The sequence below is a fragment of the Blennius ocellaris genome (genome assembly GCF_963422515.1).
Source record: "Blennius ocellaris genome assembly, chromosome: 10".
NCBI lineage: Eukaryota > Metazoa > Chordata > Actinopteri > Blenniiformes > Blenniidae > Blennius > Blennius ocellaris.
In genome coordinates, this window is record NC_137659.1 from 3,471,042 (window position 1) to 3,488,805 (window position 17,764).

General features: G+C 42.0%; 1 protein-coding gene across 1 annotated transcript; it reads left to right on the plus strand.

Annotated features, from left to right (window-relative positions):
* Positions 1 to 654: 654 nt before the first annotated feature.
* atg9b (autophagy related 9B) lies at positions 655 to 10,339 on the plus strand (the record flags this gene model as incomplete). The annotated part of the gene is made up of 13 exons (XM_080503457.1): positions 655 to 763; positions 1,759 to 1,802; positions 1,915 to 1,979; positions 4,384 to 4,554; positions 6,158 to 6,299; positions 6,399 to 7,147; positions 7,307 to 7,460; positions 7,545 to 7,724; positions 7,843 to 8,088; positions 8,977 to 9,218; positions 9,473 to 9,566; positions 9,665 to 9,749; positions 9,874 to 10,339. The coding sequence occupies 13 exons, from the start codon at positions 655 to 657 to the stop codon at positions 10,023 to 10,025; spliced, it is 2,433 nt and encodes an 810-aa protein (XP_080359583.1). The 3' UTR covers positions 10,026 to 10,339.
* Between the last annotated feature and the right edge of the window lie 7,425 nt (positions 10,340 to 17,764).

Below are 17,764 nucleotides of genomic sequence, written 5' to 3' on the forward strand. Positions count from 1 at the left end.
TTCACATGTAATTCCGCCATCCTGCCAGAAGGGAGCGCCAGACATAAAACACAAAACTATCCGGAAGCGTTAAGAAAAAACTAAAAACTACAAGCAGTATCCGGAAGTGACGGTGTGTCGGAACAGCCGTGACGTCAAGCAGTGTTTTGTTGACATTTGTTTGTGAAAGACAAAAACAGTAGAGACGGCGGACACGGTGCGGCGGCACGGACACGGTGCACGGTGTGTCTGCGTGACGTGTGTTAATCGAACCGGGCGGCGGCGGCTCCGGGGACGACGCCGTACGGTGGTCGGACGTCGTTTATCACACATTTATAGAAGAACTCGGAACAAAACAAACCCGAGTCCCAGACAGGCTGAATCATCCACGGGCTAACAGCCTCCCACACCGCGGCGGCACACGGTCCGTTAACCGGGGGAGGTCAAGCTCTGCTCCTCGGTGAGAGACCTCCACCACCACCGCCGCCACCCCCAGCCGCCTCGCGTCCTCGCTGTTAACCGAGTTTAACGTGTCAACATGGGACTCTTGCCCACCGATAGCACTTTAGCAGGCTAACATTAGCCGCAGCATGTAGCTGGAGGCTACGTGTTGGGAGCCTCTAAACACTTGTCCCGTTTCCCGAGAGGATAATGTAAAGCAACACTAAAGACACAATGGCGAACTTTGAAGCGTACCAGGAGTATCAGAGGATCGAGGACTTCGAGGAGGACTCGCCTCCCGGGGAGGAGGATCTGCTGGTCCATGTGCCCGAAGGCCTGAAAGGTAAACACGTTTGTCAACCAAACCTCGAACAACACGTTTTCTCTGTCCTGATGAGTTCACCTGAGGGCCGCTGCACCTCAAATAACTCCAATAGCCTTAGCTTAAAGCTTCATGTTATTGAATAGTCATTTAAAAAAACAACAACGTGGTAAGACGCCTCATCTTCCATCATGTGTTTCACATTTTAAAGACTTAAACAAAGAACGTTGTGTGTTTGAGCCAAAACTAAAGGCTGTGGTGATTATACATTCGTCATAAGTCAGAAAATTGTGAAAAATGTCCTGAGGATGACCTAAAATAGTGTGCCACACTACTGCCATCTAACCAACCTTATTTATATTTCACACACGGCACCATTAAAGTTGTGAATAACGAAGAGGAACATGTTAAAACATTTATTACTATGATTCACCAGTTGAATTAATGGAGGGTGTTCCTCAGGGATCTATTGTGGGACATTTCTCGTTCTTGTTCACACGTGACTTGGGTAGGTAGCATATTGTATTTTAAGATTTCTGTATATTTTGTGGTTGGTTTGAGGCCAAAGCAACAATGTCTTTTGGGTTATTGATGTCAGTCACTTAAAAAGATTCATTATTTATAACAGAGGCTTCTGAAACGCCTCAAAATAAAATACAATAGAATACATAGAAAAATACAAAAAAATCTGTAATAATAAACGTCATGCAGCAGATTTCACGAGTGTTTTGTTCTTAACAATTTGGACATTAAATTGTAATAAATATGAGATACATGTAAAGATATAGAAAATCAAAAAACTCTAGCTTCTTTTAAAGTGCATTTTGTGATGTTCCTCAGGGATCTAATCTGGGACCCCTTATAAAATAGATTTTGTGGTGAGGGCTGTTGAAAATATTGGTAATTTGATGCCTTTTGATAGTTAATTAGTTGTAAATTAAGTTGTTCTGCTTCTGTTTAGATCTGCCTTATGTACTATCTGCTTTATTATTCATGTTTTTTTTCTTCTATTTCAGACTCGTGGCACCACATAAAGAACCTTGATAACTTCTTCACAAGAATATCCTTTTTGAAAATAGAAGGGCAAACATTATTTACTCTTTCACTCACAAATCACAGCTGAAACCAGGTTTACAGTTTTTAACACGTCTTTTCTTTAACCGAGCGGTCACATCTATCATTTCCATCAGAAGAATGGCTTCGCCTGCATGATGCTCTCAGAGTTCTTTGAACTTGTGTAAGTATGAAGCCGTACGAAAGTTCAATCCAAAGTCCTCCACAGACACAAATAAAACATTAGTTGTTTGTTTTTGTTTTTTTGTTTTGTTGTGTTTTTAATTCTCTGCTGATTATGAGTGTGCTGTTTAACCATACCGCAGTAATACATCTATTTATTACGGGGTACTTCTGCTATTTCATGTATTGAATTAAAAGTTCCTCTCAGATTCATCTCCTTGAGTAAAAAGAATTATACCACCATTTATCTGAGTGTGTAGCCAAATTGTGTCAGATCATATTCTGACTCATCACATGGTAGTGCATCATATTTATTTACTTATCTTCCCTCCTGTCATATTGCATTACATCTTATGACATTCTAGCTAATTTCATTGTGTGATGTAACATCGTGTATTGCATCACATGGTAGCATATTGTATTGAATGTTTGACGGTATGGCATTGTGTTGAATGTTCTTGTATCAAATCATTAGAATTCGTATATTGTTGTCTACATTCCATGGGATTGTACCATATGACATATGGGAGAGGTTGAACTGACCTCTGACCCTTGTGTTGTTGCAGCTGTGTTACATTTATGGCCACTTCTTGCTCAAGAGGTTTGTGGAGGTTTTACCTTGTGAAATGGCAGCGTGAAGGTTGAGACGTGTCTTTAGTGTTGCCGGTGGTTTTTCATGCTGTTTTGACAGCTCGCTGCGCTTCAGGCTTTTAACATGGAGCAGCCAGCAGCCGCGTGTGGAGCCGTTTCCTCTCTGAAAACACACGTTGGTGATTTCGGCCTCCGCCGTCTGTGTGTCTGAATCTCGCCACAGTCTCAGTAATAGCCGCTGATCATCTGACCAGCTCCAACCACATTCTGCACACGGTGTAATGTCCAGTAATCACATGTTCAAACCAGGTGAAACGATCCATATTTTAAGTCTTGAGAGCTTCAACTCTGACGTCACTGCAGCCATCACAAAAATTTTCACATTTAAACACATTATAAAAGGGTGTTTCAGCACTCGAATCGGATAAAAGCAGCACAGAGACTCACTGACTTTGAGTGTAAACAACTGAACGCTTCCCATCGCTTCTTCCAAGTATGAAAGAGAACCTGCGGTGTCCATGAAAAAAAAAAAAAGAATGTGGATGCACCAGTTTGGAGTCGGGTGTTTGGTTCCTGGAAGCACGACGGTTCTGTTTTGGAGAACTGGCGTCTCTGTGCTGACACGACCAACTCAGTGTCGAGTAACGAGAACCTCAGTTTGTGGAAACGATGACGGTCAACTTTTCCTCCATGTGAATCCAAATTTCTGAACTTTGTCCTCATGTTTCATCATCGAGCTTTCAGTTTCTGGAAGTTTGGGTATTTTTTTCGAATGAGTTTGACCCGATGTCTGATTTGATTTTTGGTTTCTGACCAGTATTCCGGTTAATTTCCTCCTGATGTTTGGCTTGAAATAACTTTTTGAGTGACTTCTGCCTGGATTTTGACTCCTTTGGGCATGTTCATGAGTTGTGTTGTGGTTGTACATTTTATTGTTTTGGATTTACTTATTGGTTTGTTTATAAATAGTTTCTGAATCATTTTGAGAAGGTAAATGCTGAGTTTTTTTGTGATAGTCTTTGGCCGATAATCCCGTTTTCTTAACCCCCTTTTGGGTTATTTTTCTCCGAGTTCCTGACCTGTTTTGAGGTTATCTTCAGGTTAATGAACCTAAACAGGTTTCAATCTGGTTCATGACTCTTTCATTTGGTTTAAGGATTGACTTTTCCGTAGTTGATTACTTGTTTTGAAATCCTACATGCCAAGGTTTTGACGGGTTTCCGTCTGGACTTGGAATCTTTCTGATCGGTTCTTCTTTCTGAAGGTGTTTTAGGCCAGTTCCTGTTTAGATTCTGACTCTTTCCGATTGGTTTCTGACTGGTTCATGTGGTTGATGGTTTTTTATGTATTTGGGTTGAGACATATTAATATCAGCTGGCTCCTGACTGTTAATTTATTTTAATTGCTTGCTTTTTGGGTTCAATATTTCTTCCTGTTTACGTGGTGTTTAACTGCCTTTTAAAGTTTGTTCTGTTAATGACTTGTGTTGACTCTAAGCTTATTCTTACTCGGTGTTTGTTCTGGTTTCTCACTTAATCGTTGGGTTTTGGATTGATTATTTGTCAGTTTATACTTGGTTTCTGAACTGGCTTTCTGATTTGTTTTGTGCTTCTCTCGGTCTAGTACAGGTTTGGTTAATTTCATGGGTCTGATAGGTTGAATTTTGGCTCATTCCTATCTGCTTTTTCCTGTAGTTTCTGCTTTGTCTTTGACCTGTTTGGAATCACATATGTGCTGGGGTTTTTTTTTTCTGATTCCAGATTGTAATCGTTCTGCCTTCTTTTTGTAATCCATGTTTTCTCATCTTCCAACAGTCAGTTTCTGTTCGTGGTCACGTTCACAACCTTCCTGGTGAACTGTGTGGAGTACGACGTGCTGTTTGCCAACCGGGCGGTGAACCACACGGGACAGGGCCTGAGCCCGACGGACAGGAACAAGGTCACTCTGCCAGACGCCATCCTGCCGAGTCAGCAGTGCACCGAGAGGTAATGACATGTTCCATTCGGCCTAGTGTCACTTTACTCATCTACAATTATACTTCAGATGGGATGAAGGAGCTCCTGTCAAAGAGTTTGTGTTCTCTGAAGCCACTTTTTTTTTTTTTTTTTTTACGGATTTTGTACTCGGGTTTTTGAACTCATTAAAAATGTCCTGCAGATAAAACACAGAACACTGGGTCTATTATAAGATAGATGCTTTAGACATTTAAAACCGAAAGATGTTGAATGCTCCTCGTGGGGATTCAAAATATCATCAGAGATGAGATATCGGTGCTGACCTTCAAGTTTTTGTGTGGAAAAATACAGCTTTTATTTATAAAAAATGTTTACACTCCATTTATTAATATCTATACGGTTCATCACCAAATGTTAATAATAAGTTAGTAGCTCTATGCTAAAGTAGCAAAGTGAGTCAGCAGGACTAATGCTAACGTATTGAAATGAGTTACCTCCTCAAATGCTAACGTGTCAATGTGAGTTTGTTGCAAAACTCCAGTATGACGACGTGAGACGTAATCCATGATGCTAATGTAAGGCATTAAAGAAGAGATTTGTGTAAATAATAGTTCTGCAGTTTCATTTGCTCTGGATTAAAGCAAACCTCTCAGAGGTTTGTTTACTCCAACCTGAGATTGAAGGCTTTGCGCGAGCGCTGTGTACTCTGGAAGCCGCTTGCAGCGATGTAAGCGATATCCTCGGAGAGCCGCGACCCGCAGACCCACATACTGACAGTTGAGCTGGAGGCAGCGAGCTGACGAGCATATGACACCTGACATAACCCCCACCCAATCTCCTCAAGCTACCACACGGTGCCCTTTCCCCTCGCGCGCTCACTTGTTTATATCAAAAGTGTGACCACATCCCACCGCTCCGCGCTTCAATTTGAGAACAGCTCGTCCTGCGTCCTCCATGGACGCCGCGTCTAATTTGCCTTCTCCAGCTGATTACACCTCATAAAAAACATCCCGGATCCCACTGCATCTGCAGGAGAGCTGACGGAAAGCAGAGTCATTGTGACAGAGTGTAAACATTTTCAAATGAGTATTTGACAGTTAACCGTGGCGGTACAAAGCTCGAAAGAAAAGTACTCGAGAATCTTGTGGCATAGAAGTGTTTGATCACTGTACACTGAGCAATATTTTCATGCTGCAATGTAAAAATCCATCGTGTTAGCAGGTGAAAAGATTCACAACATCTAATGTGCTCATGTATGGATTGCTAGTTACTTCCTTAAAAAGTATTGGAGTTATTTGAATAAATACAAAGAAAAAGTAGGTAGTTATTGGGTCTGAGCTGCATGTTGGCTGAAGTTGCATCAGTTAGTGGGAGGAAGATGCTCATCTGGATTTCAGCTCTTGAAAGAAACAGATTTATGAACTAATGACAAAACACAGCTTTTAAAAAAGGAAGTGAGCTGTCAGTTAAGCGCGCTAACGCTAATCACAGCTACTGTGGATACAGGCTAATGCTGCTGACAGTGAGGAGGACTTGGGGCCCTCCCCCTTCACTTTGTTACTTTTTATGTCCAGTACCTCTGCATACCGTGCAGTGAGCTGTGCCTCACACAGATCTGTGCGTGTGGTTCCAGGATCCAGAGGAACAGCTGGATCATCTTCCTCCTCATCATGGCCGCCGTCTTCTGGGTGTACCGTCTGGTTAAAGTCTTCTGTAACATCCTGAGCTACTGGGAGATCCGCCAGTTCTACATCAAGGCCCTGAAGATCCGTATGGTGAGTTGAAGACTTAAATCTTTACTGTCACAGTTCATCACAGCCGGACGTTCCGTGATCAGCCGTGTGTGTGTGTGTGTATGTGTGTGTGTGTTACAGGATGAGCTGTGTAACTTCACATGGCAGGAGGTGCAGGACCGCCTCATCAGCCTGCAGAGGGAGCAGCAGATGTGCATCCACAAGAAGGAGCTGACCGAGCTGGACATCTACCACCGCATCCTGCGCTTCAAGAACTACATGGTGGCCATGATCAACAAGTCCCTGCTGCCCGTGCAGCTGCAGCTCCCCCTGCTGGGCAACGTGGTGTTCCTCACCCAGGGCCTCAAGTACAACTTCGAGCTGATCCTGTTCTGGGGCCCCGGCTCGCTCTTCCAGAACAAGTGGAACCTGCACCCCAAGTACAAGCGCAGCGGCAACCGGCTGGAGCTGGCGCAGCAGCTGAGCCGCATCATCCTGCTCATGGGCGTGGCCAACCTGCTCCTCTGCCCGTTCATCTTGGTGTGGCAGGTGCTGTACGCCTTCTTCAGCTACACCGAGGTGATCCGCCGGGAGCCGGGCAGCCTGGGCGCCCGCCGCTGGTCGCTGTACGGCCGCCTGTACCTCCGGCACTTCAACGAGCTCGACCACGAGCTGCACGGACGCCTGGGCCGCGGCTACAAGCCCACCTCCAAGTACATGAACTCCTTCACCTCGCCGCTGTTCACCGTGCTGGCCAAGAACGTGGCGTTCTTCTCGGGCTCGGTGCTGGCCGTCCTCATCGCGCTGACCGTGTACGACGAGGACGTCCTGACGGTGCAGCACATTCTGACCGCCATCACCGTGCTGGGCGTGGTCATAACCATCACCAGGTGGGTCTGCAGAGCTGCAACGGCGTGGGGGCGTGTTGATCTGACTTGATTTTATATACAGTAATATACTCTGAATGTTATTGGTACTGTAGTTGTGTTGGTGTGCAGTTATAATAACAAGTTTCCTGTTTCACCATCTGGCTGTTCTTCCTCCTGCAGGTCATTCATCCCAGACGAGCACATGGTCTGGTGTCCCGAGCAGCTTCTGCAGTGCGTCCTGGCTCACATCCACTACATGCCGGACCACTGGAGGGGCCACGCCAACAAGAGCGAGACCCGAGACGAGGTGGCTCAGCTGTTCCAGTACAAGGCGGTGAGCGCCGAGAGCGAATGAGCCCATCTGTGTTTAGCTTCGACGAGATACGAGAGCTTAAAGGATGTTGTGTGATTTCACCAGGTCTTCATCCTGGAAGAGCTGCTGTCTCCCATCGTCACACCCTTCATCCTCATCTTCATACTGAGGAACAAGTCTCTGGAGATCATCGACTTCTTCCGGAACTTCACGGTGGAGGTGGTCGGAGTCGGAGACATCTGCTCCTTCGCACAGATGGACATCAGACGCCACGGAAACCCCACGGTGAGGCAGCAGCTTCACTTGGACAACATCCGGCATAAAAACATGTCCCAGGATTTCTGTCGTTCGTTTAATCTGGCGTGAAGCCGTCGGTTGATTTCGGCTGTGGCGTGTCTTTCAGTGGTTGTCCGAGGGTCAGACCGAAGCGTCCGTGTACCAGCAGGCGGAGAACGGGAAGACGGAGCTGTCCCTCATGCACTTCACCATCAAGAACCCGCGCTGGCAGCCTCCTCAGGAGAGCTCCGTCTTCATCAGCCACCTGAAAGAGAAGGTGCATCACGACGCCCAGGGCGGCCCGTCCACCCAGCTGCTACTGTCCGAGGCCCCGCTCTGCACCTCGCTGCAGTCCAACGAGTCGGCCACTGGGGTAAATCCACCACGAACTGTCAAAACATCAAGAAAATATTCAGAATTACTGAACTTACTGCTCATGATTTAATGCACGAGAATAGCTATAACGATTTGATATGTGGTGTTCCACAGGGATTGGTATCAGGGCCCATTTACACCAACAACTACAGCTGCAACCAAGCATTATTTTAGTATTTTAGTTTAAATGGCAGAAGATTTATAAAATCTCGTCTAGTATATCCTTTAAGCTTTTTGTTTAACACAAAACTATTGGTTTTTAGCATTACATTTATTTGTTGGTTAAAAGAATTTGTAGTACATTTGTGGACAAGGACTTATTCTGGTATTCATAACTTATTATTATTTTAGGTTTTTAGTTTTTAAATGTTGAAAATATGTCATAGTATTCAAATACAATATTTACTCTGCAAATAACATTTGTCTGTCTTTAAAATGTCCTGATATAGTTAAGATAATCAAGCATTAAACTTTTTATATCATACTTGGATGAAATGACAATATTTTTATATTTTTGAAATAACTAAAGATTACATTTAATTAATATTTAGGTTTAATGATACCTTTTAACCTTCTAACCTTTAACAGCCAAGACACTGAAATATAGTGTTATTTGATACGTGGCATTTCACAGGAATCTGTTCTGGAACCCTTTAGTTTTATTTACACCAGTGGTTAACTGTTATTTCAACAATTTAATCCATTCAATTCTTGAGAAAGTAGGGACATATTAACCAGAGATTCCCACAGTTTGTTTCACTGACCGTTTTCCAACAGGTTTACATCTCGGATTTTGTCTCGGATGTTAAAAGTAGAATTTTGAGGGTTCATACAAACTCTCTGCCGATGTTTTAGATTTTTTTTCACACTGCTCTCCTCTCTGCAGCCCGATAACCTTCTGGCCAGCGTCCTGGCTCACCCCATCCTCACCGCCTCCGGCCTGCAGGGCCGGGACCACCGCTTCATCCCCCCGAGCACCGCCGCTTCCGCCGCCGCCAGCGTTCTGGCCTCCCTGTCCACGTCGCAGCTTCCGGGACACGGCGGGCGGGCTCGAGCGCACAGCCTGCTGCCCACCTCCGTCCACCCCGAGACCACCATGTATCGCAGCGACCGCACCGTCATAGACAGGTGAGACCTCTAAGCGTTAAACGTAGGTAGTGTGACCACTGTCAAACAAGGCTGCTAGTTAGTGTGTTTTCACACATTTAACACAACAAATAGTAAATATTTACACTGTTTTGAGGCAGAAACTGTGATTTCTGGTCAGTTTAACTGTTCAACAGACTTTAGTCTTTAAAAATGTTTCGCAGATGAGTTTAAAAAAAAAAGAAAAGCTGGCTGCTTCATCGTGGTTTTTTTGTTTTGTTTTCCCCCTCTTTCAGTATGTCCCGCAGTGAGTCTCTGCTGCGGAGCAACGCGCTGCATTCTGAGTTCGCCTCAGCAGAGATGAGTCTCCACGCCATCTACATGCACGAGGTGACCCTCCTTCATATGAGACCATCAAATGTCCTCAGTTTTGACCTCATTCTTACGCTCCACACCCTGCTGTCCAACTGACTGTTTGTCCCCCGCAGCTCCACCAGCAGACGTCCCACCCACAGAGAACATCTGGCCAGTGGCATCACCCGGTGCCCCTGAGAGACCTGCACACTCACACAGGTGGATAAAGGCTTGAAATCATCCTCCTTTTTCTTTTCTTTTTTTTATATATATTTTTTATTTTACTATCTTGTAAGAATCCAAAATGAAAGTTGGAAAACTGATCAGTGTTTCCACTCCACAGGCCTCCAGGCTCCCGGAGGTCTCGGCTCCAGCTTGCCCACCCCGGTCCAGCTCGGTGGATGGCGGGAGGAGGAGGAGGAGGATGATGATGAAGGTGAACAGGAGCTCATGAGTGGCTCTCCTTCGGAGCAGCGACCTGGGAGCGGCTGCTGAAGTGCCTTTGGTCCTGAGGTATCTGCTGGGGGCACCGCGGCCGCCCGTGGTTCGAAAACTCCGTGACGCGTCGGGACGGCACTCCCACGAGGACGCGCCGCCGCCGCCGCCGCCGCCACCGCCGCCACCGCGACGGCTTCTCCGCTCGTTTGTTTTGTAGTGTTTACGTTTTCATTTGCTCGGTGAACATTGTGGCCTTCGACGAACTTCAGTTTGACCTTGGCAACATCGGTGCTCGTGCCGCCGCATCAGGGAAAAACCTCGCGTCTTCCATCCACCGTACGACTCTGCATCAACGCTCCCTGGACGGGGAGAGGCCCTGCTAAGCTCGTGTGCGGAGTCGGGCGTCTCATCGAAGGCGTTTCCTCGGAAGCAAAGGCTGCCGACGTACAGCCGTCGCACACGGAGAACGTGTGGGGGGGGGGGGGGGATCGCATCAGACAAACATGGAGTCAACGCTGATCCGACTCGGTGTAATCCTCCTCCTTTGACCCAGAATCCTAAAAAAAAAACGAGGAGGTTTAGGTAAGTTATGAAAACAAATATGCCACTTTTTTTTCTTCTTCTTCTTTTTTTTTTTAAATATGCTAAAGATAACACATAATAACACGTCACCTTTAAAAGCTGCTTGAACAGGAATACCCATATGTAAATACTCGTCTGTTGTCTGCTCATCTAAAGTACGTCGTTCCTGCAGTGTCGCGGTGCTTTCATGAGTAACTGGGAAGTGGGAAAGTTCTGACTTCCAAAATGGGGGGGGGGGGGATGCATTTACCACTGGGGAAGTTGGAAGTTTCAATGAAGTTGAAGAAGCTGATGCAACGTTGGTGAAGATGACTGCACAAGTGCTTTTCCAAAATAATTTTTTAGTGAAGCACTGTGATGGAATTAACCAACTGTATTTAAAAAAAAACAAAAAAAACTTAATTAGACATAATCTGCTTTTTGGTCGATAACTAATATTGACTTTCCTGGCATTTCATTTAGATTGTAAGAATAGCAGCAGCATTGTTATTTATCCAGAGATATTTCTTAGGCTGACTTGTCAATGTTGTTTTATTTTTTTTATTTTTTTTCAAATTTCCGTGTGAATAATCCCAACTGGTAACTTTCCGAGTTCCTAGTTGCACGAATTCGCCGAAATCCAAGTACTGACGCTCTACAGAAGTGACAAGTGCAGCCGTGATGTGGTTTCACACGGGCTTCGATGCTGCTAACTGTTTATTTCAGCACGCCTGAATGCGGATTTAGTTCAGTATTAAGCATTTCTGCGGCTCGCGTGTCGAAAAGGTTTCCGATCAGGACTTGTCCGGACCTCTGCTGCACGTTACATATTTCTATTTTTTTTTTCTTTCTTTTTTTTTTTTTTATTGCAACTTCCAGCTGCATTTGGATTTTATTAGCGGAGTGAAGTTGATTTTACGACTCTTTTCTGTGTTTTAGTTTGCAAAGGGCCGATTTCACATTCGAACTGCCTCTTCTGCAAAAGCATGAGGAGATTAAAAAAAAAAAAAAAAAAAGCCTTTCCACAGTCAGCGTCATGAATATTTATCAACACATATATTATTATTATATATATATATCAATTATTTATTTAGAGAAAGAACAATGAGATTGTTTAGGCAGATAATTCACTTTGATTTTTTGATTTTATTATTTTGCAAGTAGCTTTGATAACTGCCACAATCAGAAAGAGTTTGAAGGGATTTGACCTGCAGGGGAAGGAAGCATGACAAAATCTACTTAAAACTAGATTAAAGCTAGTTACAAACCAATTTAAACAAAAAAAACAAACAACTCATCTACCTATCTACCTATAGTATTCAACCAGCAGCAGTCAAAGTAAGACGGAAGTGGAGTGTCCACAATCGGAAAGCGATTGATGGAATTTGACATGCAGGAGACGGATAACAAAAAAGTACTAAAACTAGATTAAAGCGAGTTAGAAACTAGTTGGAAAACCTACTTACCTCGTATTCAACAGGGAGCTTTTATAACTGCTGCTCTCACAGTGCATGTGTCTATGCTCATGAGAGATTCAAACTGACAAATATTTCGGTAGTCTACGAGTCTAAAATTCATCTAAAAGGGTAAAACTAGATTAGAATTACTCCAAGACTTTAAACAAATCGAGATAAAACTAGACGTGCAACTTGCTGCTGCTGTCCAAAATAAATCTGATGAATGTAATCTGCAGCCAACAGATTGATGAGATTTGGGTGAACGTTGTTGTAAAAACAAGTCTAAAACAGAATGTAGCTTTCAGAACTGCCACTGTCATGTGTTTGAATCTGGTGCAAATTTAATTTTGCATCAGAAACTAATCTGAAGCCAAAATGAAAGTATTGTGCGTTTGCTTCCTAACTGCTGCTGCCACAGTGCATGTGTCCACAATCAGAGAGAGAGATCGCAGGAATCTGACCTGCGGGATCCAAACTAGTCCAAAGAAGTTTAGAAATTATGCTAAGTGTGCAAAAACTGCAGGGGAAAGTTTTTTTTAACCTATTATACCTGCAGCTGTAAAAGTAATCGGGATTTTCTGTCACTGCTCATGTGTCTACAATCAGAAATAGATAGGAAAAGTTTGAAATCCAGAATCTGAAAAGCGGGAAAAATAGTTGAAAACAAGGCTGAAAGCCCAAAACCTTGTTAAAAAAATAAAAATGACAGTGAAATTATGTGAAAACGGAATCTACATATAGATTGGAGAGATTTGACCTGCAGTTGAAATGGGAAAAACTACCGTCCAAAAACGTATCTGAATCAAGAAGGAAAAATATGTTAAAAGCGTGAAAAACATAAATTAAAAAACAAAACAAACTCATCAGACCTGCAAAGTCTGCTTTATATGTGTTGGAAAACTTTAGTTTGACTCGAAACGAAACACTTTATCCTGCAGCTAAAATGAATGCAGTGTCTATTTAAAACAGTTATAAGAGCTACTTGCAGGTTTCCTCAGTTTAAATCGAGCGTTCGACGAAAACACAGAAAAATAGAAAAGTTTAGTTTTTTTGTTTTCCTTTTGTTTCTTCATAAATGTTTTTTTAAAGACTGCACGATGCTGAACATCACACTCGAAACAAGTCGGACTCATGTTGTGTGTTAAAATATCACTCAGCCTTTTTTTCTTTTCTTTTTTTTTTTAATTGAGCTCGTTGAATGCGGACACGTCCTCCAGAGTTATGCACTGATAGAAAAAACCTGTTATTGTGTGTGTATTGTTTTGATATTATTTTTTTTAATGTCGATACAGCCTAAAAGCTGCTCACAGGGGTTTTTTTGTGTGTGTGTGTGTGTGTGGGTGTGTGTGTGTTATCACTCTTTGTGTGTAGAGACTCGCGTGTGCGCGGCCACGTTTCCAGTCCTGTCCTCTGATCATCAGCAGTGCCTTAGTGGGGAGGTTCTGTAGAAGCCGCCTCATGTTAAAACACCCGACACGCCAGTGTTTTTGTTTTTTTTGGAGTCTCAGAGGACACCCGAGACAGCTGGGAGACTTTGGACATTTCTGTGAAAATGTCCGAAGCTCTATAATCTGCTGTTTTTACCGCAACACCAACCGGAAATGCATGAACTGTTCAGAAGTAACCTCACAGTCTGGGTTAGTTGTAACAATCATATTCAGGTTATCTAGTGAGATTTTAACAGAAGAATTGTTTTTATTTATTTTATTTTTTTTTGCTATAAAAGAATCGCATACAGACATGGAATAAACGGACATGTGGCCTTATGAGAGGGCAGGTCACAAGCTAATGCTAACCCAGACTAGTATTATCACAACTAACTAGACTAGTTATTACAACTGACTAGAGTCTTGTCTTGTTTTTTGTTGTTCTTTTTTTTTTTTACAACTTACTTGATTCTTGTTATCACAAGTGACAAACAAGGTGTTTGTTATTACAACTAACTCGACACTAGTTGGGGAAAATCCAACTATAAGCGTTATTTCTACTAAACCAGACAATTCCAGAGTTTAATTGTTTCAAACTACTATAGTCTAGTTGTGACAAAAAAAAAAAAAAAAGTCATATTACTCCAAACTAAATGCTGGTTATTACAACTAACTAGAATTTAGTCTTTACAGCTATTTGACTCTAGTTGTTGCAACTAACTCAAGTCTGGTTGTGATCACATAAACTGGGATTTGTTATTATTAGGTAGACTCCAATTGTAACAACTAACTCCAAGTTGTTTGTTTTGTTGTTTTTTTTGTCACAACTAACTAAAGTCGAGTTGTGGCGGCGAACTCGACAGTGTCTGGGTGTGGAACAGTGTTAAAGCCGTCCTCGGCCTCCCTCATGGCTTCAAACAAACTGCGACGCGGCGGATAAGTGGGACGAGCGACGCAAGCTTCCAGAAAAGGTTCAGAGTTCAGCCTCTCTCGTCGGGAGGATGGGAGTCGGACTGCGGGTCAGTTACCATGGCGACCGCCTCTCCTCCGCAGCTCAGGCTGGCCCAAAGGCCTGTTTGGGTCTTCAAAGATACACGGTCACCAGGGGGCAGTGTTGAGTCACTGTAGCATCCGGTGAGCAGGATTAAATCCTGAGGTCGCTCACTACGCCACCCTGTGGAACAAATGGGATATTACAAGCATGAATAAACAAGGGTGTTTTATCTCGCTAACCTCGGTAAATAGAATCACAAACTTCATTGTGTGAGTCAAAATATCTCCACGATTCAATGCAGGACTTTTTATTTCGTAATTCAAACGACTTCCGACGTTTTTTTTTTGTTTTTTTTGAGTCAAAGTTGAATCCACACTAGATATAGGATTCGGTAACTCAACATTTCTACCTGTAGTGAGTGATTTGAACTTATTGTTGTTTGTTGGTCATGTAGTAAATTAAAAATTTCACCAGTTAAAGCAACTGGAATTTTTTTTTTTTTAAAGGCTCAAAAATTCCTCTGCCTCGCCGACATCGTCGTCGTTCAGCCATCATATGAACTTAAAAGTGGCAAGATGTTTTTGACCTGGAAATTCAACAAAAAGTGACAAAATTAAAAAAGTCCAGGTTTGGATTTTTCGGACTGCATCCCTCCAGCATGTTCCACGGCACGTCCATTTTTTTTTTTTTGATTTTCACTTTAATGCACCTTTCAAATCACGGCTGAAACTCTTCTTATCCACTACACAGTCTGAGAGCCGCAGTGACTGGAACATGGTGCTACGTCTTCATCCTGCAGGGTGAACTTGTTTTATGGGGGTTTTTTTGTGTGTGTGTTTGTGTTTCTGTTTGATCTGTAAATGAAACATTAGCTGAAAACTGAAACATGCCAAAAGAACATCGTTTTTTGGGCTTTACATCGCGTCTCGTTTCCTGTGAGTGAGTAGAGAGGCTGTTAAAGCTTATTTCTGAGTGTGTTTCATCATCTCATTGTGTGACCGATTGTGTGACGATTGTTTTGAAATAAAAATCTATTTTAATTTTTGCCTGCTTTTGGGTTTTCTGTTGAGTGTGCGGGGAAAGTCAAATGGCCAAATGAGGCATTGTGCATTCAGAGTGTTTAGCTTTAGTTTAGCGCAGCACCTGCGAGACCACGAAAACTCTTTTATAAGGTGGTTTACATTTTTAAAATAAGTGATTCAAAATATAATTGAATCCATAAAATAGATAATGATGGTATGTTTCTGTGTGAGTTTGTAGAAAGTGACTTTAATTGAAATAGCTCACATTGTTCAGCGCGTCCAGCCACAGGATGGGATGAAGCGGCGGCAGATTACCGTCTGCTCGAGTTTCTGCGGTTTAAATCAGGGTGCAGACGAGCTGCTGCTGTCAGTCACGGTCCTGCAAGGGAGGGGAAATACCCATGATGGAAGATAAGAAAATACCCGGGGGGGGGGCTGAGGCCGGCATCTGTAATCTCAGTGAAGTGGTGAGAAAGTGTTTATTATGATTGGAAATCTCATACAGAAGCACATTGTGGATAATACCATTTAAAATGAGTTTTATCTCACAGAGAAGGATTCAAAACTTGATAGAAACAGATATTCGACCCAAAATAGTCTCCAAGATACCAGAATATGCTGTCTATGTATTAAAAAAAAATATATATATAAACTATTTATAGGTTGAATAATGAATGCCCATGCAGATAAAAATATAACTGGTTGACTCATTCCCAACATAAATATCCCATCCAAGTGTATTTTAAACAAATATTTGTGTTATTTAAAACCTGGTAAAACATTTTGTACGTGGAGAAGAAAAAGAAATGACATTAAAGACCTAAATAGCCACATGTGAAGAATGAATCTACCACATATCATATTTATCATTATTATTATTATTATTATTATTTCTTAATGTGTATCACAAAGTGCTATTTATTGAAAATATTTTACGCTGAGAGAAAGATAAAGAGATTATTACCAATGCATTAATAAAAGGTGTATTAGATATGAAATACCTACATTACATTAAGTACGTGCGTAAAAATCTATACATTTACACAACTCCACTTCCTGTTCACCACAAAGTAGTTTTAAGATAAATTTGATGGGTTTTTTAGGGGGTTTTTTTTGTTTAAAAAAAAAAAAAGGTAAACGCACAAAGATCACATGGATGGACTATCAAAGATAGTTGAGATATAAAGACAACACACACAAGAAATAATAAAACGCCATGAATTCCAATCGCTGCCACACGGTGGAGCAGTGTTTGGTGCTTTTGCCTCACAACAAGAAGGTCATAGGTTCAAATACTGTCCTGGACTTTCTATGTGTCTGTGTGTGTGTGTGTGTGTTTTCTGCTGCTGAAGAAGTTGTAAAGAAGATGCACTGACAGATCATAGCGTAAAACATGAAGCCTCTTTTACACTATAAAGCTGACAGTCAGACACAAACATCAGAATGTGGGTTATTTACTGTTGTAGTTAGGATTCATTACATCCACTAAAGATTTTTTTTTCTTTTATGAGGCTGTGACACATGAAATTTGCCTAAATTTGGATTTAGTTGGCCTGCAGATACTTACAGAAAAGGATCTTTGATTGAAAATCCGGTTATGGGGCTTAGCCCTTGACTACAAGTTGCTTCTTCTACGTTCTCCTTCAAGTTCCCCGTCTGAGTCAGTTCTGTGGAGCTTTTTTCTACTCTCATGGCCTCAATTATCAAGCAATAAAATTTGCACAAACAGGAATTTTTTTTTTTTCAAAGACCAAATTTTTTTCAATGCCATGAAACAATAATTTTATAACTTTTCAAGTGTTATCAGATATTTGATCCACTATCATAATACAATTTTGCCAATAGTCTAATTAGTAGCATTCAGAAAAAAACAACTTTCAGAATGTAATAATTTTATCCAATAATGCAAAAATACTTAAATAAAATTGCATTTTTTGGAAATAGAATTATATTTTTGGAGATTCTGTGCAGTTTGCTCATCAAAAATAACGATAGTGGATGACATTGTTGTCACTGATGTTATGCAACGCTCTCATTTATGGTTTTAAAAATGTCTTTATTACATTCAGAATAGCCAAACTTATTATGTTATTGGATGTTCCACACCATAAGGCTCTCGGATTCATCTCACTCAAGACAAAAAAAAGTTGGTAATTATTCATTTTAAGCCTTTGGTTTATTTTTAAATTTTTTTATCCCTGACACCCTGATACATTAAAATGCATTCATTTACATCAAGCAACTGACCACACTGATAACACTGTCTAATATGAGGAGTGTGTTTTCCTACACACTTCTGTGTGAAATATGGGATTTTTTTTTAATGGACACAATA